The sequence below is a fragment of the Typopeltis vanoorti genome, chromosome 13, assembly GCF_054136105.1.
Source record: "Typopeltis vanoorti isolate ZY-2024b chromosome 13, IOZ_Tvanoo_1.0, whole genome shotgun sequence".
Taxonomy (NCBI): domain Eukaryota; kingdom Metazoa; phylum Arthropoda; class Arachnida; order Uropygi; family Thelyphonidae; genus Typopeltis; species Typopeltis vanoorti.
The window spans coordinates 16214550-16239601 of NC_143561.1; the positions used below are offsets into that span (position 1 = coordinate 16214550).

The 25052-nt window shown below is 37.7% G+C and overlaps 1 protein-coding gene across 1 annotated transcript in view; it reads right to left on the reverse strand.

The window, feature by feature from the left end:
• The window catches only part of LOC150099952 (putative divalent cation/proton antiporter TMEM165), a 35259-nt gene extending 13636 nt beyond the window's left edge, over positions 1-21623 (reverse strand). The window contains exons 1-3 of the mRNA XM_090403182.1: positions 21510-21623; positions 12164-12374; positions 11962-12060 (exon numbers count right to left, since the gene is read on the reverse strand). Of these exons, the coding sequence (XP_090259308.1) occupies positions 11962-12060; positions 12164-12374; positions 21510-21623 (424 nt within the window). The remainder of the gene's footprint in view (positions 1-11961; positions 12061-12163; positions 12375-21509) is intronic.
• Between the last annotated feature and the right edge of the window lie 3429 nt (positions 21624-25052).

Sequence of the window (25052 nt, forward strand, 5' to 3'; positions counted from 1 at the left end):
TTGAGAAACACTACTTTATCAAATGCAACATGTTCGCAATTTCAAACAGATAGCCTAAAAGTCCTAAAAAGGACTGGTTAGATGGGCGAAGCAAAAATGATTTTCATATTCCCCGTTATCTGTAGAGAACAATGTAAGGGTAGGATGTTATTCAGCTATATAAATAATAAATAAAGTTCTCATCATGGCAGGAGGGTAACAACAATAGCCGAGACTCAGTTAGAACTTCATTGGACCACCCGAGTAAAACAAATATATTCTTATCCTTATAAGGACTGGCTTAAAGGGGCGAAGCAAGAATGCTTTTCATCTTCCCCGTTATCTGTAGAGGACAGTGTAGGAATAAGGTGTTATTGAGCTATTAAAGATCTGATCATGGCAAGAGGGTAACAGTAATAGCCCAGCCAGCCTCAGTTAGTACTTCATTGGCTACAGCATTGCCATCGATTATCCTCCAAGGGTATTAATCACCGCATCTCACGTTCAACCGTCTTAAAATCATAAATGAAATCCTATAAATATAGTCTTATATAAATCCACCCCGACAAATATAACCTTATAGTCCTTATAAGGACTGGCTTAAAGGGGCGAAGCAAGAATGCTTTTCATATTCCCCGTTATCTGTAGAGGACAGTGTAGGGATAAGGTGTTATTGAGCTACTAAAGCTCTGATCATGGCAGGAGGGTAACAGCAATAGCCGAGCCTCAGTTAGAACTTCATTAGCTACAGCATTGCCATCCATTACCCTCCAAGGATATTGGATTGAATGAATCAATCACCGCATCTCACGGTCGATTGTTCCACCCCTCCAAATATAACCACCTTTGAGCACCTTTGAGCACGTATATTTCATTGATTATTATGAAGTTTTGTGAGAGGTATTTAGGTAATTTCACAAAATTTTAATAAAATTTTTAAGAAAATACTAATACAAACGTAAAGTTTATATAACTTAAAAACAGAATTTTTAAATTATATAAATTTTTAATTTATAGAAAGAGAATTTTTAAGTTAATAATAATTATTAACTTTAAATAATTATTATTAAATAAAAGAATAAAAAATGAAATAATAGTTCTTGAATTAAGTAATAATTATAATCATAATAATAATTATTATCATGACAAAATCAACATCATTACATTTACATGCTTAATTATGAATTGGGAATAATAAATACAGTAAATAAATAAATAAATAGTGAACAACAAGTACTATTGAGGCCATAATAGTATGAGGCCATTTGAAAAGCCTTTGTGAAGTACTTAACAAATACAAAAACTGAAATGAATTCATACGTTCTTTTAATAAAGTAAATCTTTCCTTCAAAGATTGTAACGTTTGATCTATTATGCAGAGGAAAAAAATACTTTAAATTCGCTACATTATAACAACCATGGTATTTTAAAAATTAATATTCTTGAGTCAAGTAAGGATGAAAACAAAAATGCTATCGAGTATCATATACGATAGCATCGAATGAGAAGCTTAGGGATGTGCTTTCCGAGTGCGGAAAAAGAAAATTCAGTGACTTAAAAAGGAGTTGAGCTCATAGTAAATATGAACTGCATTTATCCTTGAATTGGGAATTCTTTGACACTTTTATTCGTTATCTAAATAGCACGCACGCACGCACGCACCCACACATACCATACATGGGAGGCATGACTAAGCCCAAAAGGCTTTAAATAAACAATGGCTCAATTATACCAATTGACCTCGTCTATAAATTCAGTAATTGATAGACTAGCTTAATATTTTTTGAACTCACAAGACAGACAAAGGCCTGAGAGCTCTCTCTTTCTTTCTCTTCAGCTCTTTTTCGCTCTATCTTTATCACACAACATAGCGGACATAATACATTGACCTCATAGCCTTAATAGTTCCTTCCGTAATTGAAATCAACCCAAATCAAAGCGTAAGATTGTTGCTCATATAAAATTCAGAATTTTCTGAAGATGCCTCGAGCGGAAGATTTCTTTAGTTTAGGAAGATGCGGGGGGGGGGCGTTTCCTCTACCACTTTACTTCAAGATTGACTCACATTCACCATCGAGTCGAAAAACATTTTCTCACGTTGTTGACTATTCCAAACAACAGAAGTTCGACGAAAAGAGTTGTCAACAATAATTTAGTTAATATAACTAATTCTATTGAACCAACTTACAATCAATAAATAAATAAAAAATTACGAATCTGATGATACATAGCAGTATAGTTTTATTTATTAGAATGCTTTTTTTTAATGTATATCGCATCGTTGTGAGGTTACACCCCTGTCAAAGATGGATTATACAATCCAGGAACCTGCTCTGGGGATTGAACCTGAAACTTCAAGCAATTTTAAGCCTCAGCAAAGGTGGTTGTCAAATACTGAGCGATGAAATGTGAAAATCACCTAAACCTCATTTCTGATGACATTTCTATTAAGGAGTCAAATCCTTAAAGGATTTGACTCCTTAATAGAAATGTCATCAGAAATGAGGTATGATACCAAGAAATGTGTTCTTAAAGACGTTTTTCTAATAGTCTTATATCCAAAACCAATTAATAATATTTTTTGTTTATCCCAAGTAGTACCTCGGTAAAGAGTGGGCATAACCTTTCTTCTCTGTCCAAATAGTTACTTTTAGGATTTTATGGTTCGGTAAACTGTTGAGTACACACTTTGTATGGCAGAGCACAATGCCGAAGGCCATGAAAGAGTTTTCACCTCGTATTGTGTGATCTAGTTTCTGAAATGTGTTCAAAACTCAAGTTTTCTTTCAATCTGATCAATGGCCTCTCATGATCCCAAGTAATTGGCTTCTTAGAACCCTGATTCTGCTTAATGATGGGGCGGTTAATCCTACCTACATATTCTACTGATTCCATGAAAATCCATCGACAAAACAGTTAATCGAAAAACAATTCATCGAAAAGGCAATTCAACGAATTAACAATTCATCGAACGACAATTCGTCGCAAATGCGATTCATCGAAAAAAAAAAAATCGCTGAAACTTTTAACTAAAATTTCATTAAATGGATCCAGCCAAAGCGGAATTGCTAATATCATTTCGAAACTTTTTTTGAAAATCTTATGATAAAAGTGATCCATTTAGAACAAAAACGGAACCGTGTAGAGACAGCTTCTTGTACCGACAACTTCCACTAATTCCGCTAAGTCAGAGAGTTATTGTAATACATAATTTGGACACGTGATTTCTTTGTCGCCCCGAATATAGCTGAACTGAAAACTGGAACGGTTCGACATTTTCTTGTAAAAGTTTCAAATAGCGAATCTGAATCAGATTCGCTACTTCAAACTTTTAATCATCCCATAATAATTCTATTTGAATTATTGTGTCATGAATTTTATTCATCCCACAATAATTGCTGTATTGAATTCGCATATTACTAGTAGTAACAATAATAATAATGGAGCCTGCGTAGGCTGGGCTTTTCCTCCCGGAAACAGACAAATCAGTCCCATGAACAGACATATTATTATTATTATTATTATTATTATTATTATTATTATTACGGGCAATTCCAAGGAGTCCTTAGACTCATCGAGGGAGGCCCTAACATCATGTCAAGAACAACTATTCGACATCCACACAGTATCATACTTTGCCTTGAACTCATTCACAGCCACAGCACCCACAACAGACTCTGGCAGTTTATTCCACTCATTCACCACTCTCCAAGTAAAAAAACCTAGCTCTAACATCCTTGCTAACCACACTCTTTCCCAGCTTCCATGTATAGCCCATAGTCCTCCCACCACCAGTAATATTCTCAAAAATATCTTCTGAATTAATCTTATAGAAACCCTTCAATAATTTGAATGTCTCAATCATATCACCCCTTTTCCACCTATCACCCAATTTCTGCAACCCACAAATCTTCAACCTGTTCTCATAAGGTTCATTCCATAGACCTGCTATCATCTTAGGCACTCATCTCTGGATCCTCTCCACCTCCTTCCCATCACGAAGAAACCCTGGCGCCCAAATCTGGGCACAGTAGTCTAGTGGGGTCTTATCAAGGCTTGATACAGAGGAATAATAACCTGTTTGTCTCTGCTTGTTAAAGTATTTTTTAGCAACCAAGTGATTTGGTGAGCTGATTTAGCCACTTTTGCAGTGTGCCCCCCCTAAACTTCAACTTCCTATCCACCAATGTGATATACTGCTGCTACTCTTTTCACCCCAAAATGCATAACTTTGCCACATTAAATTAACATCCATTCACCTTACCACAGTCTTCCAAACTATCCAAATCATCCTGCAAAATTTTGACATCCTGTGCACTCACTATTGCTCTACCCAACTTTGCATCATCAGCAAACAAGCGAACACTTCCTCTTAGATCCTTCCCTATATCGTTAATGAACAGATTAAACAGCAGTGGTCCAAGAACAGAACCCTGCGGCACGCCACTAGTCACAAGCCGTGTTTTGGTCTCTACTCCTGAATAAACCACTCTCTGATATCTCTCCAACAACCACCCTCCTATCCATCTCACCAACCCTATATCCATCCCCATATGCTGCAGTTTACTGATTAGAATTCCATGTGGTATCCTATCAAAGGCCTTAGCAAGGTCCAGAAGAATCATTGTAAACCCATCACCCTTATCTAGTTCAGCCGTCACTGTGTTATAAAACGTGAGCAAGTTACTGAGGCATGATATACCCTTCACAAAACCATGCTGTCCCCCATACAGTATCCCATTTTCATTTATCCAATCCTGTATTTTTCTCTTGAGTATTTTCTCCAAGACCTTGACAACGAGTTCTGATATGCTAATCGGTCGGTAATTTACAACAGCAATCTTGGAACCTCCTTTATGCAGTGGAATCTTTTCCCCTCTTTCCATCCCCTCGGGACTAACCCAGACCCGAGACTCAAATTAAACAAAATGGACAAGGGAACTGACAATTCTTTAGCCGCTTCACGTACGACACGAGCTAGCATACCATCCAATCCCACAGATGTATTGACATTGAGGTTTTGTAATAGACTATTCACCTCCACTTCATTCACCACAATTCCCGTATAAGCTGTTGGTCCTTCCATTTCTGCAATGTCACCACCTGGATGATATACTCTTGCAAAGTGCTAGCTCAGTAATTCTACTATATCAACTGATTCGGTTACCTCCCTGCCATCGGCATTCTTTAAAATCAATCTGCCGTATACATTTTTTCTTTTACTTGCAACATATCGAAAAAACTGTTTGGGATTCTCTTTAGCCTGCATGGCTAATGTTCTTTCATAATCCGCTTTTACTTTTCTTACCACACTCGTCACCCTTCTGGCCTGCGCTTTATACCGTATGTGCCTGCCGGTCACCTTTCTCCATAAATTCCCTCCTCAGTTGTTTCTTTTTTGCAGCTCATGCTTAATGGTGTTATTCATCCATTTAACCCCTACTTGATTTATTATTCAGACTCTAGGTATACAGTCAGCCATTGCCTCCTGCAAATACTTTTTAACCGCCTGCCATGCACTATCAACATCCAGCCCTTGCAATTTTACATGCCACGGCACTGAACCAATCAAACTCCTAAGCTTGTCATACTTACCAGCCCGATAATTCCACATGTACCCTGTCTTAATTGTAAATTCCACACATTTAGCCACCTCCCAGGTCAAGACCTTATGATCACTCTCACCAATTGTGGTCATATTTGTTACAGCCAAATCCTCAGATGTAATTACTAGGTCAAGCACTCTCTGACCCCTAGTATTTTCCATTACATGCTGTCGCAGATAGTTATCCCTTAATAACCGCATAAAATCCAATTCCTTCCTTCCATGTGTCCTGTCCTTCTTCCAATCAATGTTACCATAGTTGAAATCTCCCATAATAATTACCCTCCTTCCACTCATTTCTTCTATTTGCTTATGCATATTATCTCCACCATCTATTCCATCACCTGGTCTATAGCAGCACCCAACTGTATATTTTGCTCTGCTAGCCACAATCTCACACCAAATGGCCTCAAATGTGCTCTTTTCTCTCTCTCTCCTGCAATTCAACTTCTATTCTCCTTGGCTGAGGTTCATCAGTTATCATCAATAATATTCCTCCCCCATTTCATTCTCCCTGCACTCCTGCACACACCATACACCTCACATTCAATCCCACTAGCTATATCATCTTCTGTCAGCCATGTTTCACTAATGCCAATAACCTGTGCCAACCAAGGCCATTCTGATTTGTTGTCCTTCGTACTCGCTCGGGCATATTACACACATTTATACACTCAACTGTCTCCCTAAAGTCTGCATATCTACTCCCCCCCCCCACAAGACATGAAACAGTTATCGGACAAAGAAACCATATTGTGCGTGCTATAATTATTCCCTATTAACGTAGCATTGCTTTCTCACTCTGCACGGTTCAGTATTTGTTCTAAATGGAGCACTTTTATCATAACATTCTTGAAAAGTTAAAATTGTTGGCGAATTGGTTTTTTTATGAATTGCATTTTCGACGAATTGCCGTTCGATGAATTGTTCATTCGATTAATTGCCTTTTCGATGAACTCTCCGGATACTATTTCGACTATGAGACTTCTGGACGAGATTCGAACCCAAATATTTTCAGCCAAAGGGCGTCGTTGTCTATACCAACTGACTACGGAGACTCTAGTGTTCAAAACTAACTAGCTGTAATATGAAATTTAATTCGGATACCAGATAATCCAATAAAGATTAAAATAAGTACAATTTCTTAGGGGATACTCATCATGATTATGCGATTTGGATTCGGCTGCCTCGAAAAACACCTTGAGATCTTACGGATAACTCATGTGATTTGGGAAGTTCTTACTCCACTCCTTGGCACTATACAAGTCCCTAATAATCTGAAGCTACTCAAAGCGTATTTTTTATGGACCGGAAAATGAGTTACTTATTATTAGTTACTAATATAGAAGCCAAACAGCAGAGAGAGAGGTTACCCTTCTCATTTGAACATATCCAAGAATTGGAAGATTTCCACGATCTATTTCGACAATAAATTCGAAATCGATCGTATTTAATACTTATGTAACTATAAATACGTAACTACTTATGTTCTTTCTTTCTTGATTTACTCTTGCACATAGACCTACACAAATTTGACGGAATAGGGTGGTCAATCCTTATTCTCGAAGTATCATATGTTTATCTGTTTTGAGGGATGAAAAATCCGAATTTACAGGAGAAAAAAACAACCCACTTTCGTATCAGACCAAATAAATGTTTATTTTTGCATGGCTTTCAGTATAAGCAATTTTAAGCCAATGGTTATTAGGACAGAAGAATGAAGAACCAAAGGTATTTTTTCAATAAATGGAGAGGAAGAGAAATTAGAATCTGTCAAACAGAGATAAAAGCCATAGTGAAATAAACTGGAATCAATACTGGGATGAGAGGGATAATAGAGAAATAGATCTGGCAGAGATTAGACTGATGTTTGGAAGATTATTGTCTCAATATATAAAAAGGAGGCCCAAGGAAGAAGTTCTAAGAGAAGAGAAGTTCGGTTTTAGAAATCAGTGAACTGTTGATGCCATTTTTGTTTAAAGAAGAATGATTGACAAACACTAAAAATTTGGAAAAACGCGTTCGTCGTTTTTTTGGGGGGAGGGGGGATTTAAAAAGCATTTGATTAAGTTCAAAAGGAAAAAGCCTGAAAAGATGGGCATGGGAAAAGAAGAAATATTTATGAACAAGAATATGTATATTAAAGGTAAGATTCGTGTGAGAATCTTACCTTTGATATTCGTTTGAGAATAATGTTGGCAGAAACAAGGAAAGATAGAATAAGAAATGTGGACATTGCGAATATCTTGGGACTATAAAGTGTTGAAGAAACGCTTGTGAATTGTTGGTTGATGTGGTTTGGACATCGAATGAGAATGAATTTAGAATGCCAAGAAGAACATAAGAAATCGAAATTGAGGATAAATGGCCAATCGGAAAATCATATCATATAGTAAACGTAAAGATTATATACATATACATAACATGACAGAAAATTTAGAAAAAAAAAAAAAAGAAAAAACTTGAAGCTAGAACTTTGTGCCAGAATTGACAATTGACAATTATTCTTTAAGGGTGAAGCAAAATGCTTTTCATATTCCCCGCTATCTGTCGTGGTTACAGTGAGGGTAAAATTTACGAGCAGTTTGCTCGCCCTTCTACAGCTGGAGGGTTGGTTCTCCACTTGGAGAACCAACCCTCCAGCTGTAGAAGATTTTCTTGAAGCTTTCTGGTAACGAAGTGGGGTCTGAGAGATCTGGTTAGTATTGCCGTATCGTCCTGCGGCACTTCAGCAAAGATATGGCGCTGGGACGATGTAGAACCGTTAATTTTAACTTGCATTGATCTATTCTGAAGATATGAACGGATTAGATGAACCATTTTTAGTGAGATACCGGCTGAGATAAGTTTGTGCAGGAGTCCAAAATGCCAGATTTTGTCAAATGCTTTAGATAGGTCTAGGAATACAGCTCCTGTGCACTGGCGCCAGCTGTAGCTGGTGGTGATATATTCCACAATTCTGTGGATTTGCAGGGTAGTACTATGGTGTTGTCGAAAACCAAACTGTTCTTCAGGGAGGGTGTTTAGGTCATTTACTGAGGTTTGGAGTCGTGAGAGGATGACCTTCTCTGCAACCTTACCCAGATTGGAGATGAGACTGATTGAACGATAATTCTGCGGTAAGTGTGGGTCTTTGCCTGGCTTATGTATAGGAATCACATCAGCCATTTTCCAGGTGGAAGGAAAATAGTGAAGTCTTAAGATTGCATTTATTATACTGGTCAGATGCACTATAGCTTTTCGAGGCAGCAGCTTGATCACCCTGTTTGAGATGCTGTCTGGTCCAGGAGCTTTATTGTTCTTAAGTTTTTTAATAATATCATATAATTCAACAGGTGATGCGGGTGCAATATGATCAGCACTGGTATCCGGGAGGTTTAGTGCATGCCTAACCTGTCTGTGGATTTTGTACAGATGATTGAAATCAATGTTGTTATAAGAAGGTTTGCACTGATCCTCAAGATTCTTAAGTATAGCTTCTGCCTTATCTGCATCTGTGTGGATTAGGCCCTGGTTTGAGATTATAGGGGGGAGGGATCTGTTTTTATTTTTGATGTTTCTCAGTAGGCCCCAGATAGAGTGATCAATAGGTGAGATAGAGGCTAACTTTTTATCCCAGACTTCGTTTCTATGTGTTTTAAGTGCATCTCTTACTGCTCCATTCAATCTGTTAAGCACTGTCTTATCCTGAGGAGCGCGAGTGTTATGAAATCTCTTCCTAGCTCTGCTCTTCTCTCTGATCAGGTGCATAATGTCCTCAGGCAAACGATCAGGCTTGGAAACAGGTTTCTGGAAGGTTGCAACCATTATAGCGGACTTAATCTGTTGGGTGAGGCTAGTCACTGCAGATTCCACATATTCTGGTGTGCATATGTGAGGGACGGGTCCTATTTGATCCCTAAGTGCTTTAGACAATCTCTCCCACGATATGTCTGAATGAGAAGGAGGAGACAGGCATTCTTGTTCTCCCAATTGCAGTAGAATTGGGTTGTGATCCGACGACAGCTCGTTTAGTGATGTAAGGCTGTACTGTAGTTTAATGTCTTGCAGGATGGCTATATCCAGGATATCAGCAGTGCCAGATGTACTGAGATGAGTTGGTTCGGTAGGTCCAGCCACAACAGCATGGTTTAATCCTGTGTAGCTAGAAAGGATGCGACCATTTTTGTTAGTAGATTTACTGTTCCAAGCAGGATGCTTTGCATTGAGATCTCCAGCAATGATGACCGGTCCTTTTACTCCAAGGATGGCATCCAGATCTCAGGTCAATAATGTCTTTAATGGAGGGTTGTATGCAGAAAAAATTTTGAGGTTTCCAATTGAGTTTGTGAGAATATTGATTCCTGTGATTTCGAGGTTAGTGGTAGTAGGGTTGGTTATTGAGTGATGATTGATATAGTTTTTGATAAGGGTGGCTGTACCTCCACCTTTATACCCAAGCCTGTCGTTTCTGTAAATCTGATACCCTCTGATTTTCAGGGTGTCAGCAGGCCTCAGGTGAGTTTCATTAATTAGCAGTATATCTGGGTTGTATCTATTATTGAATTCCTGGATTTCTAACAGTTTGTTTTTTATACCGTTGGCATTCCAACCGATAATCCTAAGAGAGTTTGGGACAATTTTTTTTCTATGCATCAGAGAGTGCAGATAATATGGATTGGGTTTGCTGTAGGAATCTTTTTGTGACACTTAAGGATGGATTTGAGTTGCTGAAATCCTGCAGCATGTTTGCAAGAGAAGAGGTGATAACAGCTGATAGATTTGAGTGTGGATTATTCCGGTTCTGGGTTTGTACTATCTGTTTGGAGCGGGCCACATCAGCATATGTTCTTACTTGATGTTGAAGATTCGTTTTCTTAAGGGGATCAGTTAATGAGGCGAGCACCTGTTGTCATGTATTCACTCTTGGAGAACTGAGTAGCCTGAGCTTCAGGAACTCTCGCACTAGATGACGAGGCAGATTGATGACTTGGATCATTCCATCTATTTTTGGGGTGATGTATACACCCTCTATAATTAGCAGGGTAAGTACCCCCACAATTAGCGCACTTAGCCGGGGTGGATTTTGGCTTGGCGCAGGTGTTTGTGGGGGTGATTCTCGCCACATTTTAGGCATTTGAACTGAGCTTTGCATAGCTTCTGGGCATGGCCAAATTTTTTGGCATCGGTGGCACTGCCCAGAAGATGATTTCTTTCTCAATGGTTCTGGGGTGATTTTGAGTCCACAGATTGATTTTAAATTATAAATGTCTTTGTAAATGTTATGAATTTCTACTAAAACTAAAGGCATAGGTGTCTTATTTGATCTAAACATTCTAGTGACCTTTATGGGGGGTAGTTCCTGTAGGTTAAGGTCAGTAACTATTTCATCTGTGTCAATATCCTCGGAGACTCCTCGTAAGACTACTTTCAGATTTTTTTCGGAGGCAAGTGAAAATGTGTGATATTGGGTTCCTCTAGTGTCCAGTTCCTTTGTAAGATTTCTATAGTCAGCCACCGTGGCGGGCTGGATTCGTATTCCCTCGTCTGCATTTTTAGCAGACATGTAACGAATCTGTGAATTAGCCATGATGGTTCTGAGTGATGTCCATCTCTGCTTTTCCCTTAGGATAATCGGTGGCACCTTTTCATTGGGGGAAACAGAGGGATCTGAAGTGGGAACATCCTCGTCCATACCAACAACATTTGTTGACTCAGCAGCAAGAATTTTTCTCTTCTTACGTGCGTGGGTTTCTTCTTGATCAGAAGGATTAGAGGTAGAGACAACTAGATTAAGTTTTTCCTCCATTTGAGGGGAGTCTTTGACATAGTTGATACACAGTTTTGACTGTGTATCAACTATGTGAATAATGATAAATCTTTTATCATAAGGTATTATTCCCAAAGTGATTTCTTATCAACTAAATTATATAGAGAACTGAGTAGGTTTCAATGTCTATGAAGAGAGAAACATATCTCCGTAATTCTGATTATACGTTTGCGTTTTTTTTTGTCTTTGTCATCCTAAATAATTATTGTACAGAGCACGCCCTCTTTGGGAAATAAATACACCCTCACGAGGTCTCGTTAGGCAAATAATAAATTTCATCTCTCGGTCGTTGTATGAAGAGGGTGAAATTTGCACCCACTCATATCTCCCACCCCACACCATGACGTCATCTTTTCTATACTTATTAAGGTATCTGACAACTAATCCAGCTGCAAATACCTTGATAATGATAGCACAAATATTCTGAATTTGTGATATAACAGGGTACTACACGCATCATGACTCTTCCCAAGAATTTTGAAATATCACGATGACGTCACCAGATTTAGACCGTCAAAGAAATTATTATGAATGGAAAAACTCCAGATTATCCTATAACTCAACTCACCTTCTTTCAGCATCTTCAACCCGAATAAGACGAACAGAAGAGAGCTGATATAGTGGGTGTAAATGCGGGGGACCACCGTGGCTGCCACTCCAAGTGCCGCTGAGAAAATAATAATAATAAATAAATACTAATAAATAGGAACAAAATCATTTAATTTTTTTTTCTGTTTCTCAGCACTGACAATTCCAAAATTTATTCTTACCAGAGAGCACAGTCATGAACACGAGTGCTGTCATTCCCCCTAAGAATACGACTATTCTAGATTGTCTCATTGCCATAATAGCAGCGATAAAGAAGGTCTTGTCTCCCAGTTCAGATACGACAATCACACTAACCGCTGCCACGAAGGCATGGATGAATCCTAATGGTTTTACAGTGGGCTTTTTCAATACAGGCGTAGAGGGACTTGGAATCTGTAATACAAAAAGAAAAATATGAAAGACAGACAGTGGATATCCGAAGAGAAATACAGAATATGACATATAGGATATTCTGGCATCAGCATTCTTTCTATTATTGAGATGTGACAATATTTTCAAGCTGGCTGTATACCTCTACTGGTGATTTTTACTTCAAAAATACGTACTTGTACTGATTAGTTATAAATTATGAGTAGAATATTAATGATAGCATAAGCTTCGCATTTCCATGTCCCTCTAATTAAAATTTAGCGTATTCGATAATAATTTCATGCGATTTTTTTTTTACTATCTTGCATATTAAGTTTGGAACTATATGTACATATTATTCATTCGAAGAAAAAATGACTGTCAGTCAGATTAAGATGGATAACAGTTGCTTATTTCACTATACTTGCAGGTGATTTTCGACTAGATTTGTTTTGTCTACTTGCACGTACATAATATAATAACTTCCATCCGAATGGAAAAATTTTTAAAATTTGATATCTTCATATCCCACTCGAAACATCTGAATTCTAGGAAACAGAATTTTGGAGATATCTACCCAAGCTCTTAAAAGAACTGAGCGAGGGACTGATTCCTTGACTCTTTATCCCCTCATCTGAATGAAGAAAATCAGTGTGGATGGGGGTGTTATTGAGCTAAACGCTCTAGTCATGGCTGGGTAACGGCAATAGCCGAGCCTCAGTTAAAACTTCATTGACTACAGCATTGCCATTTGTTACCCTGGAAGTCCTAAAAAGGACCAAACTGGCTCACCCACAAATCCTACCCAAGCTCCTTATAAGGACTGGCTTAAAGGGGAGAAGAATGCTTTTTATCTTCCCCGTTATCTGAAGAGGACAGTGTAGGGATAAGGTTATTGAGCTATTAAAGCTCTGATCAGGGCAAGAGGGTAAGAGCAATAGTCAAGCCTCAGTTAGAGCTTCATTAGCTACAGCATTGCCATATTTAAAGGTAAAGCCGTTCTAAAAATTAAGACGATCCCTAGGCCACTCAATCGTGGGCGAAAGACCGTCCATCTCAGCGTTGGCTCCACTCAGTGATGGCCTTCCACCCACACGCCACCACCGAGCAGAACCGCTCAAATTCCGAAGAAAAGCATTCACCGACAAAGCCCCTCAGCGGGCCGTGCCGGAGAACACTTTTCCCAGAGACTCAAATTGCTCAAATTGAAAGTGTTCTCCGGCGCGGCCCGCTGAGGGGCTTTGTCGGTGAATTATTTTCTTCGGAATCTGAGCGGTTCTGCTCGGTGGTGGGTTTCACTGAGTGGAACCAACGCGGAGATTTGGACGGTCTTTCGCCCACTATGGAGTGGCCTAGAGATCGTCTGATTTTTTGGGATTTTACCCCTTTACTTAAACAGAGGGTAATGGCAATGCTGTAGCCAATGAAGTTTTAAATGAGGCTCGGCTATTGCAGTTACCCAGTCATGACTAGAGCTTTCGGGTCAATAACACTCCATCCACACAGATTTACTTCATTCAGACGACGGGATAAAGAGTCAAGGACTCAGTCCATCGCCCAGTTCTTATAAGAACTAATGATTTCAGTTTAATACTTTTAGTGATTAACAATTTTTTTTTTTATTTGACATGTTTTAAAAATTAATTGTAACTATGAGTTCAGTAGGCCACTCTAAAAAACAGTTTATACTGTATTTTATTAGTCAATGCTTAAAAAATTCATAATAGACAAAGATAAAAGAAATGCACTAACAATTGTTGAAGTCAGTTAACCAATCAGACGACAAAGCGTTCATTTTGAAACCTTCGGTTGAATAATTTCACCATTCTGACAGGTCTCCTGCCAGGAAAACATTTCACATCATTTCCGGTCACATGTTTTTCTGGCTAGTTGTTTTGTTGCATAACTATTCTCGATAAACTCTTCACACTTGTTGGTAATTGTTACCTATGAATTATTCTTGATAAAACGCCCGCCCGTTTCGGACCGGTTTGGCACTTGACGAGTATATATAAAAATAAATTTCGATACAGAATAAACAAGTGAAATACTATAAGTTGCTGTTTCTGTTTACAAAAACGTAGCATTACTACTAAATATTGCTTAAGCACGTGAGCATATTTCATATTGTTTCGAAGTATTTTGTCTAATTTTGATGCTAAAATGTTTGCAGTTAAAAGCAAGATGACAGACACATTTAAGTTGCAAACAAAACTTCGTAAAATTCTGTCTAATTAAATATGATTATCACTGGTTTTTGCAAAACAAAACTAAAACAGAACTTATAATTTATTTTTACGAAATCAAAATAATTGGTATAGTTATATTTTGTGATATTCGTTGATAATGATTAATATTAAGAAAATTGATGTTTTTTACTTATCAAATTTTATTCATTATTTAATGATAGAAAACAATTGTTCCACTCATTACAAATAATATTATTTATAATAGAACTTGTATACGATTTATGTCAATATAATACACGTGGTTAATTTTAATAACTGTTAGAAATTCGCCTATATCCAGGAAATTTTCTCTCGTTCCAATCGCTGGGGGGGGGGGGGGAGCACTATTACGGACTGTGAAAGAGTTACCTTAACTTACTAGAGGAAAAGCTCAGTTTTTCCATCGCTAAGAAAACTGCGATAAATATGCGTGATTGATGCTTATATAAAATTGCATTGAAATATGTAAAAACTTAAACTGACAATAACTGCTTAGTAATGTTGTGTTACTAAACATGTATATACGGATAAGATAAGGAAATTTTAATTTTTTTTTTAAATTTCTTAAATTAAAGGTCTAAAGATGATAAACCAATTCGAAATAAAAAGTTAAGATTTTTATCTGATGTTTTACGTCAAGTATTTGCATCTCAGAGTGGTTAGAGAATAATGACATCCTACCCAGGGTAACAGATGGCAATGCTGTAGCCAATGAAGTTTTAACTGACTTCATTGGCTCCAGCCATGACTAGAGTTCATAGCTCAATAATACCCCATCCATACAGATTTTCTTCAATCAGATGAAGGAAGGGATAAAGACTCAAGGACTCAGTCCATCTCCCCCCCCCAAAAAAATATATATATTTTTGCATGTCACCTCGTGTGGTGGCCGGGAAAAGAATAGCGCAGCTGTATCCCATGCATGTCGTAAGAGGCAATTAAAATGGGACGCATAGTTTCGAGTTTCGCTTTCTTAGGTTTCTTCCGGAATTTTGCTCCCGGTGAGGGGGGGGGGGCTAAGATTTCTGGGAGTTTGCCCTGGGAGAGCATTTTGAGGCTCTGGGGGAGAGGTATTCTCCTGCGTGGCCCGTGAGGGACCTTGTCGGTGGTTGCTTTTTCCTAGAATATGAACGATTCTGCTCAGTGGTGGTGGTGGGGGGGGGATACCGTCACTGAGTGGAACTAACGCTGAATTGGACGGTCTTTCGCCCACTTGTAGGGAGTGGTCCGGGGGATCGTCTTAATTTTTAGAGAGGGCTTTACTTATCAGCGCAGCTGTATCCCATGCATGTCGTAAGCGGCGACCTAAAATAGGACTCAGAGTTTCGCTCTCAGGTTTCTTCCGGAATTTTACTACCAGTGAGGGTGGGGGGCTTAGATTTCGGGAGGTTTGCCCTGAGAGAGCATTTTTAGTCTCTGGGGAGGGTGTTTTCCGGCGTGGCCCGTGTGGGGCCTTGTCGGTAGATATCTTTCCCTGCAATATGAGCGACTCTGCTTTGTGGTAGGGTGAACCTGTTACTGAGTGGGCCAACGCTGAGTTGGACGATCTTTCGGCCACTATGGAGTGGTCTAGGGATCGTACTAATTTTTAAACAGGGCTTTACTTAAAAATCGCCACTGTAACCTATGCATGACGTAAGTGACGACCTAAAATTCCGGAAGAAACCTAAGAGAGTTTCGCTCTCTTAGGTTTCTTCAGGAATTTTTGTTCAGGGGTGAGGGGGGAGGCTTAGATTTCGGGGAGCCCTGAGAGAGCATTTGAGTCTCTGGGAAGAGTTTTCTCCAGCGTGGCCCATGAGGAGCCTTGTCAGTGAATGCTTTTCCCTGGAATATGAGCTGTTCTGCTTAGTGGTGGTGGTGGGGCGTCACTGAGTTGGACGATCTTTCGGCCACTCATAGGGAGTGGTCCGGGGGATCGTTTTAATTTTTAGAGAGGGCTTTACTTAAAATTCGCCCCGCTGTATCCCATGCATGTCGTACGAGGCTACTAAAAATGGGCACTCGGGGAGGGTAATGCATGGCAATGCTGTAACCAATGAAGTTTTAACTGAGACTTGGCTATTGTTGTTACCCTCCTGCCATGATCAGAGCTTATAGCCCTATATTACCCTATCCATACATTTTCTTTACGGATAAAGGGGAATGTGAAAAGCATTCTTGCTTCACCCAACTAAGAAAAAAAAAATGTAATAATGCACGTGAACGATGGAATGAGAGAAAGAGAGAGAAATGAAAATAAACGCATCGCTACTCAACTGCAGCTGAGGTTACAACTAACAATTATGTGACTCAAATCTCCTTGCATAGCAATGATGTGTTTCGATTGGCACCTATCCATTACGAAACAGTTTTTAAAAATCCTGTTATTACAGAGGCAACATTCTGTATCAAATGACTACAGGGAGGCCGTCTCTACGAGATAAATTTGCAATTTGCTGAGAAATTCCAGTAATTAAAGAAACAATGAGAATGCAAGTCTAGAAACTTATTTTGTTGAGTAGTTCTTCATTCATGTGGAAAGATAGAAAGTTATTTTAAGTAACTATAGAACAACACGGATGCCACAATAAATAACTTTTTGATGATTAGTGAAAAATCCAAAAAATTTTCAAAAAAAAAAATATTAAAAAAGTTGCTTTTCAGTAGACGGATGTGGAAATGGATCCATCTTCCGCCTATCAAAAACTAACTTTTTTCAGGTCGTTATATCCATAATACATCAACTCAGCATCCATCTCAAAAATATGGCATCATAAAATCTTTAGTAATCCCTAAAAAGAAATCTCTAGAAAATCCCTAAAACAAGAATTGGAAATTATCAAAGAAACAGGCTTACTAAATGGATATAATCCAATAACAACCCAAAAAACTAATTAACCACTCTTCTACAAATAAATCCAGACAAGAAGAAGCACATATATTAAAGGCATCTTTGAACGTGTGCCAAAAATTATGAGAAAATATCAACCCACCGCTACCTACAAACCCATCAAACGAATTCACAACTTGCAACCTCTCCAAAAGACAAACTCTCACCAATGATGTCACCTGGCGTATACCAAGTACCATGTCCGTGTACACATCTTACTATGGATAAATAGGAAGATCTCTAAACATCAAAACCACATCCGTCTTACCTCAAAAATCTAGCCTTGCACAACACAGAATGGAAAATGCTAGCCACAGGATCCAATGGCAAAACGCCAAGTTACTACATAGATCTACATTTAAATTGAAATCCCTGTACGTATACACTCGCTTGGATTAAAAACTACTGGGATGAAATTAAAATTAGTTAAATTAAATAAAAATATAGCAGATAAATTATTGAATACATTGAGAATAACAATTTCCCATCCTTTTGTGATAGTGAGACAGCCATTTCGATTAACATTAGGTCTATAAAGAAAGTACTGAAGCCTTACTTCATAACCTAATTTTAATCGAAATGACTGTCTTATTATCCAGAAAGTTTGGGAAATTGTAATCTTCAATTGTATTCAATAATTTATCTGTTATATTTTAATTCAATTTAAATAATTTTAATTTTAGTCCAGTCCGTTGAATTGTTCCCAATTCAACGCATGTGCTCTACTGTTTGTTGAATTCGATTCCTTTTCTTGTTCACTAGTTGTACTGATGATGTCTTATGATAAATAAGACGAAATATTAGTTATATGAAGAGCCAAAGGCCTGCTTTCGAGAGTAAGTAACGCTCTCATGATTACAAATATGTTTGTAACAAATCGAAGATCATTTGATACATCTTTAAGATTCCAATATAAACATGGTTGTTTATAGCTTGGGAGGCTGACACTTTTCGTAGAAGATATCACTCATAGAAGTGCTTGTCATTCCTTTATTTGCTGTTCTTAAGCGATGGAAGTGAATAACTTGTCTTCTTAAGTATAGTTTTGGTGTTGCGGTCGACAGGATTCGTGACACCCGTTTAGAAACCCATGAAATACGGAAAGATTTTTTTTTTCTAATCCTGTCACCAGTGATTGCATTAGCCATTGTCACATGAACGAGGAGTTCTATAAACTAGTAAGAAAAATGTATAGAATTATGAGATATAATTAACCCCCCCCACACACACACACACTCTAAGATAACGGCCTGTATCTCCTTTTCCATGTTTCCCCTTTAAAAGTAGTTAGTTCCCTTTTCACTTCATACAGCAAGGCTAGCAATGTAGCAATGCCACATTGATACATCTACAATCGCAGCTGTATGGTTGGCTGATCGAAATGCCAATCAGTCATCCTGGGTTACAAACAGGAAAGCTCCATATAGGAAAAAATGAATGAAATCTGCTATCCAGTAAATGAGCTCTATATGCAAAGTCAATTTTAATAACAGAACAAAATATATATAGAGTAGTTATCATACACCACATGCATGTTAGACGTAAGACCAGAAAACAAAATCTTTAAACAGTTGCACTAAATAAATTTCCCTCCTTTCTGTAGCATGATGGATACCTATTTTTTTTCTTGGTTTTATTTCCTTTCTTATTAAAAATGATTTTAGTCTACAGTTAGGGTGATAAAATGATGGAAGCTGTTTACCATCCGCTTGTTTCGATGCTTTAAAAATGATCGATCACCATGGACTTCTCTATTAGTGATAGTTATGAGTCCAGTTACCTATCGATTTCCAAAAGTTCGTTTTGGATAAAAGAACACTAGTCACTCCCTTAGGAAATAAAAAGGCGTTAGGAAGAGGCAATGGACTTTATTGCTTGTGGCAGGACAGGCTGAAAAAGTCAATTTAAGAAGAGAAAAATTGGCCTTGTTGGTGAACAGGATATTATCAAAAAGTGGGACAGTGAAAGGAAACTCTGGCGTGACCCTCAGTGGACGATCGGTGAAGAAGCTGGCAGTTCTTTCAAAAGGGAAGGTGGAATAGCACAAGAGTGGGTGAGATTGGCTCGGAGATCTGCTGTGGAACGAGAATGACGGGATCCATATTGGTTATCACTAATTAGTGAGTCTCCAAGTGGTGAAGCAGTTGACTGTTGAGATCCGGGAAGAGTTAATTCACAAGTGGTACCTTTCATCGTTATTCATCATCTTGGACTTTGAGTGAAACTTCCTAGGTTCGAAACCCGTCTGGGAAGCAAATAAACTTTCATAAAGGCATTTGATTTGAAGGTAAGTCAGATGGTCTCGTACAAAGTACGCAACGTTTTTGTATTTTTGTTCCCAAAAACTTTTTTTTTTTTTTTTTTTTTTGCCAAACGGTATCCATGATATGCTGACTACGACTTTGGTTGTTTTGGCACAATTCCAACTAATCCTATCTGAGGTACATTTCAGTCGCAGCCTCATTGTTGCTGAAGTTGACAATAGAGATAATAAAACTGAAATCAATTAATGTGGACTAGAAGCTCTGAAAGGAAAAATTTAGAGAGAGAGAGAGAGAGACTGGAAAAAAAAAAAAAAAAGAAAGAAAGAAAGAAAGAAAAAAGTTATCTTCTATACTTCTGTAATAAAGTTCTCTTCCGTATAATAAAATTGGAAATAAGTATTTTTAAATACGTTTTTAATTTTTTTTTAAATAGAATTTTAAACATTAACGAACTTTCATAATGAATTTTTCAAGCATTATGATATAACCAGGTTGACGGTATGCAGTCAAATATCGATGGGTTTTTTTGTCTCTCCCAAACTAGGAAAGTTTCTATATTTATAGGTATTTTCTAAACGTTTTCTTGCTACAGACACAAATTATTTATTTATTTATTCGTGTGGGGGTTCCCCCGTTGACTGGTTGAGCCCTCCTAATGAGGAATTAAGTACTATCTTCTATGAGCGTAATCCGTGTGTGTTCACAGGGCCGGTTTGCCTGCTTGCGGGAGGAAAAAACCCCAGATAAACTGGGGAGAAAACCCTGCTGTCCACCCCAAGACCGGCTAACTTGGCTATGACTGAGAAAGATCCCACGACTCTCCTTTCCCAGGCATGTGATTGCCAAGCCACTAGGCTAACCGCGCGGACACGGACAGAAATCAAACCTGTTCTCCCTGCCTTTAGAAAAAATAAAATAAATAAATAAAAATAAAAAACTTTAAAAAAAAAATCTCTGGCTGACAGCTCGAGAACGCTTTGTTTCTCTTTCTTTCTTGTTGTTCTTCAAGTTAAGATTTTGTCCTGCTCTGGGTATTCGGTCCACCAGACAGTAGACGTTTCACATAAAGGTAGAATCGGAAAGAGTAAACTATCAATATACTTAAGGTTATTATTAAAATAAGTGATACATTTCAGAAACAATTTATATCCATCAAACATTGAAAAAAATATTATAAACAGTATTGAAATCTCACTGAATATATTCATAATAAAATACTTTAATTTGTTTGTTAGTCCGTTAAGACGAATGGGATGTTTCTTTCTCTGTACAATAGCTTCTGTCTGCATCTATCACGTGATAGATGCAATTTGTCGTTGTCAAGAGCGAAATCTAAGCAACCGCAGCTCAAAAAAAAAAAAAAAAAAAAACCTGGAAAGAATGACCTATCCATTCCTTGAATCACACCCACACAAAGTGTAAACCATCAACACATCACGTGGACCTACCAAAAGAGAACAATACTGAAAACAGTTTTCAGAAAACTGCATACATCACGTGAACAGAGTACAGTCGCATGAAATTTTCATCAAAATATCTACAGATAATATCCTATTATGAATATAAAATATGCAATATGTAAAAGCAGCATAAATATTCTGTATTAATTTTTATCTGCAATCATATATAATTACACTCGCGCAATTATATACATAATTTCTGAATAAATAATAACTCAAATTATCTTTTGTTCATTGAAGCTTGGTATCATACAATAAGTACACCCGTTTGAATTTCTCATGAAGAAATATGATCAACACAGAAAGCATACTAATGAAAAATAAATATATATACTTGCCTTTTGCTGATCGCTAGGTAGCGCTAGCTGACCGTCAATTGATGAACCAGTCTGGATAATTGTAATAAGTTTTGCAGGAGCTGCAGATATATTTGTGTCAACGAAGCACATCATCGTCAAGACGGCAAAGAATAATTGAAATCTGTGACTGTGAATCATTGTAAAAAAGATAGGATAAGACAGGCTTGTTATCTCTATTAAGGAAACACGTAAGAATAAAAAAAGACCAGGAAATCTGTCGTATACTCGTCAGCGTTGATAGCAAATAGAAAGCAAATTTAGAATTAAAAGCATATAGATATGTATTTTGCCAATCACCTTGTTTCTTTCATTCTCACGTGAAAACTGTTGACAATTATCACTATAAAAGTATCTAGCACGCATGCGCGTACCACTAATATGCATTTATGCAATGACTAAACATAAAATGGATAGATATATACCAAGGTCGACTTGCAGCCCAATTTAATCTAATTGTTAACACGTTTTAGAGCAATGACAAGAGAAATACGTCTTAAAAAAATGCTGTACAATTATCCTGGTGACTGACAATACCTTAGTGCGTGTTTTAGTAACCGTACCGTTGTTATAGCAACGGCTGATCGATTTCTTTAGAGTAGTATAAAGAAAATCTAATGGCAATGCAGGAAAACACGTCTACGTTTGGCTGTAACCGAGTGACGTCATATTCGCAAGACAGAAGTCATCAATTACATGTACACCAATAAAATTTGAACGTGCGCAACGTAGGATATTCTCATACGTTGGAAAACTATTCAACGAAGTAAGTTGAGTTCTGTTGGGTGACACTGTGGCCATAAAGCCTCTATTAATAAACTGTTAATGTTAATAAAATGTTAATACATTTAAAAACTCAGTTACTTCGTTGAATGCTGGTTAATATATTTTTTTTTTACTTTAAAAAATATTAACCAACTATTTGGATGACCAGTACACTGATCAAGTTTAATGTAATTTTGTCGGCATATTTGTTACTATATTTATTATGGGTGCGCCATGATCCAAGTTAACTATTTCATCATTTCCCCCATTTTTCCTTCGGAGCAGGGGAGGGGTGACGTATTCCTGAATTTCCCGAGTAGATATCCTGTCATTTTAGTCTAAAATGGGCTGATTCGGTCTCATTGGAAATGTATTACCAGGATATTAGTACAGAGTGATTTTTGACAGAAGTGAAAATATAAACTAAAATTTTATTTTAAGCTGTGATTCATAATACGATCGTACAATCTCTCTATCTATGAATGCATATGTGCTTCCAATTGTGGAATCCACATAAATTGTACTATAATGTATTAATAACAAAATAATACAAATACAGTATATACAATAGAACACACACGCACGCACGCACACACACACACACACACACACACACACACACACACACACACACACACACACACACACACACACACACACACACACACACACACACACACACACACACACACACACACACACACACACACACACATCCAACCCTATCCACATAGTTTTTCATTCTACAAACCTCGTAATGCTAGAAGTATTAGAATCCTCGAGATCTACCACGACCAAGGACCTGAACGCAGATCTCCTAAATATGTCCCAATGGGGCAAGGACAACCTTGCAAACTTAAATGCAACCAAAACTCAGTCCTTTTTGAACCCTTGGCAAAACTTGAAGTGAGTCTCACTGACCGATTTCAATCCTTCTCACACACAGACGTTCAGTTTCTGCCTTGTGCCTCTTCTACAAATACTTTCATAGACAATGCTCTGCTGAATTGCCCACTATTATTCCTCCACTCTCCTCCAAAATCATTAAAACAAGAGCCACTGCTAACCAACACCCCTTTATACTCCATCTTAAAACTCACTGAACTCACTTCACTGCCTTCTCTTTCATTCCATTTACTTCTGTGCTTTGGAACAGTCTCCCTCACTCTGCTTTCCCCAAAGATTACACCCCCCCCTTCAGCTGTTCAAGTAAAATGTAAACAGATTCCTCCTCTCTTCGATTCCTCTTGCCCACAACGGCACTAATGTGCTGTAGGTCAGGTCTCGTGACCCTTCATGTGTGGATCAGATATATTACAAAAATGTCTTCACTAAAATACTTGCCAAATTTCTGCTGGTTTTAGGCAGTGACCCTGCATAGTTTAGACGCTAACGGATAATAAGTCAGAAGACCATACGCTCAACAATAGACATGATATCCTGTCCAATGTTCCCTCTAATTTTTGCTGAACCATGTGCTCAAGTTTCCAGTTTCAGATTGAATGTGAGCACTAATGTAATATTAATATTTCTCATATTAATGTTGCTCTTCTTCGTCTAGCTATAATCTTTAAAACTGCAAGCAATAAATTAATTCGCTTAAATCCGCGAAATTACAAAAATTCCTCATCGTTTGCACGAGTTCAAGTGACTGTACTGTTTAGACAGTAGATATTGTGCGCCCACACTTCATAGAACCGAGTCTGGCAATGTGCCAAGAATAGTCCATTCATGTTGAAGGGAAGAAAAAAATAAAGAATGTACGAATTGGTCACTAACACGCTAAATCACGTGCTTTATACGTAAATTTTCCAACTGTTGTACAAGCAAAATAGTTACCACTTTAAGAACTAGAATTTTCATGAAAGAAAAGCTAATTTTCCAACGTATAATAATAAACACTCATCACACGAAACGCATCGAATACACTAATATCGGAATGGATTCTCCTTCTTCTGACATGCACAGAAGTGTCGAAGGGTCTCGCATCTGTGGACGTACAATATTCTAAACAAATATGCCAGTGCACTTGCTGACGTCAAAAGTCAGTTCGCCCGCACTACGCAAGCTAAAAGTAACTAATTAAAGTGTATTAAGTGGAAATTGCTTTAATTAATATTGAAATCAGACATTACAAAAATACTAAATAAATGACAAGTATGGTTTATCATAAATTCGTTTTTATAGTACGTTCAAAAATTACTGATTAAGAAATTTAAAATTCCGAAAGAAAAAAAATTTCTGCGCTCAGTTACTAGGTGTGCGTGCACTCGCTTTGTGACTGTTGTATGCGCGCGCATGCGCGCAGTTTAGAGGGAACATTGACCCTGGCCACGTAGTTGCAGTTGCTTTTGGCTGGAATTCAAAAACAACACAACTGACTTTTAGAGAAATATCTGCATATGCGGGGCCCACAGTGAAGGTCTTTTTGGAAGTCAGTAAATGTTGCTTATCTTTCTATGCTGTTTTTAGTGTATTCGTCCAAGTAGGTAATTGTACGAACTCTTCCGTAGACACTTTTATATTACGAACGATGCACAATTTTTTTTTTTTTTTTTGTCTTCATATGACACTGTATATATTTTGAACAGTTTGTTTTCAGTATGTTGTCTGGAAATTTATGAATTAAAGTGAGAAAATTAATTTATTCTTCCGGAACTCTCAGACTTGTAAACTATGGTATTAAAAAAAAATAAAAATAAAAATAAAAATAAAACAAAAAATAGTTAAGCCCTAAAGGTTCGCCTAATTACAGATGAC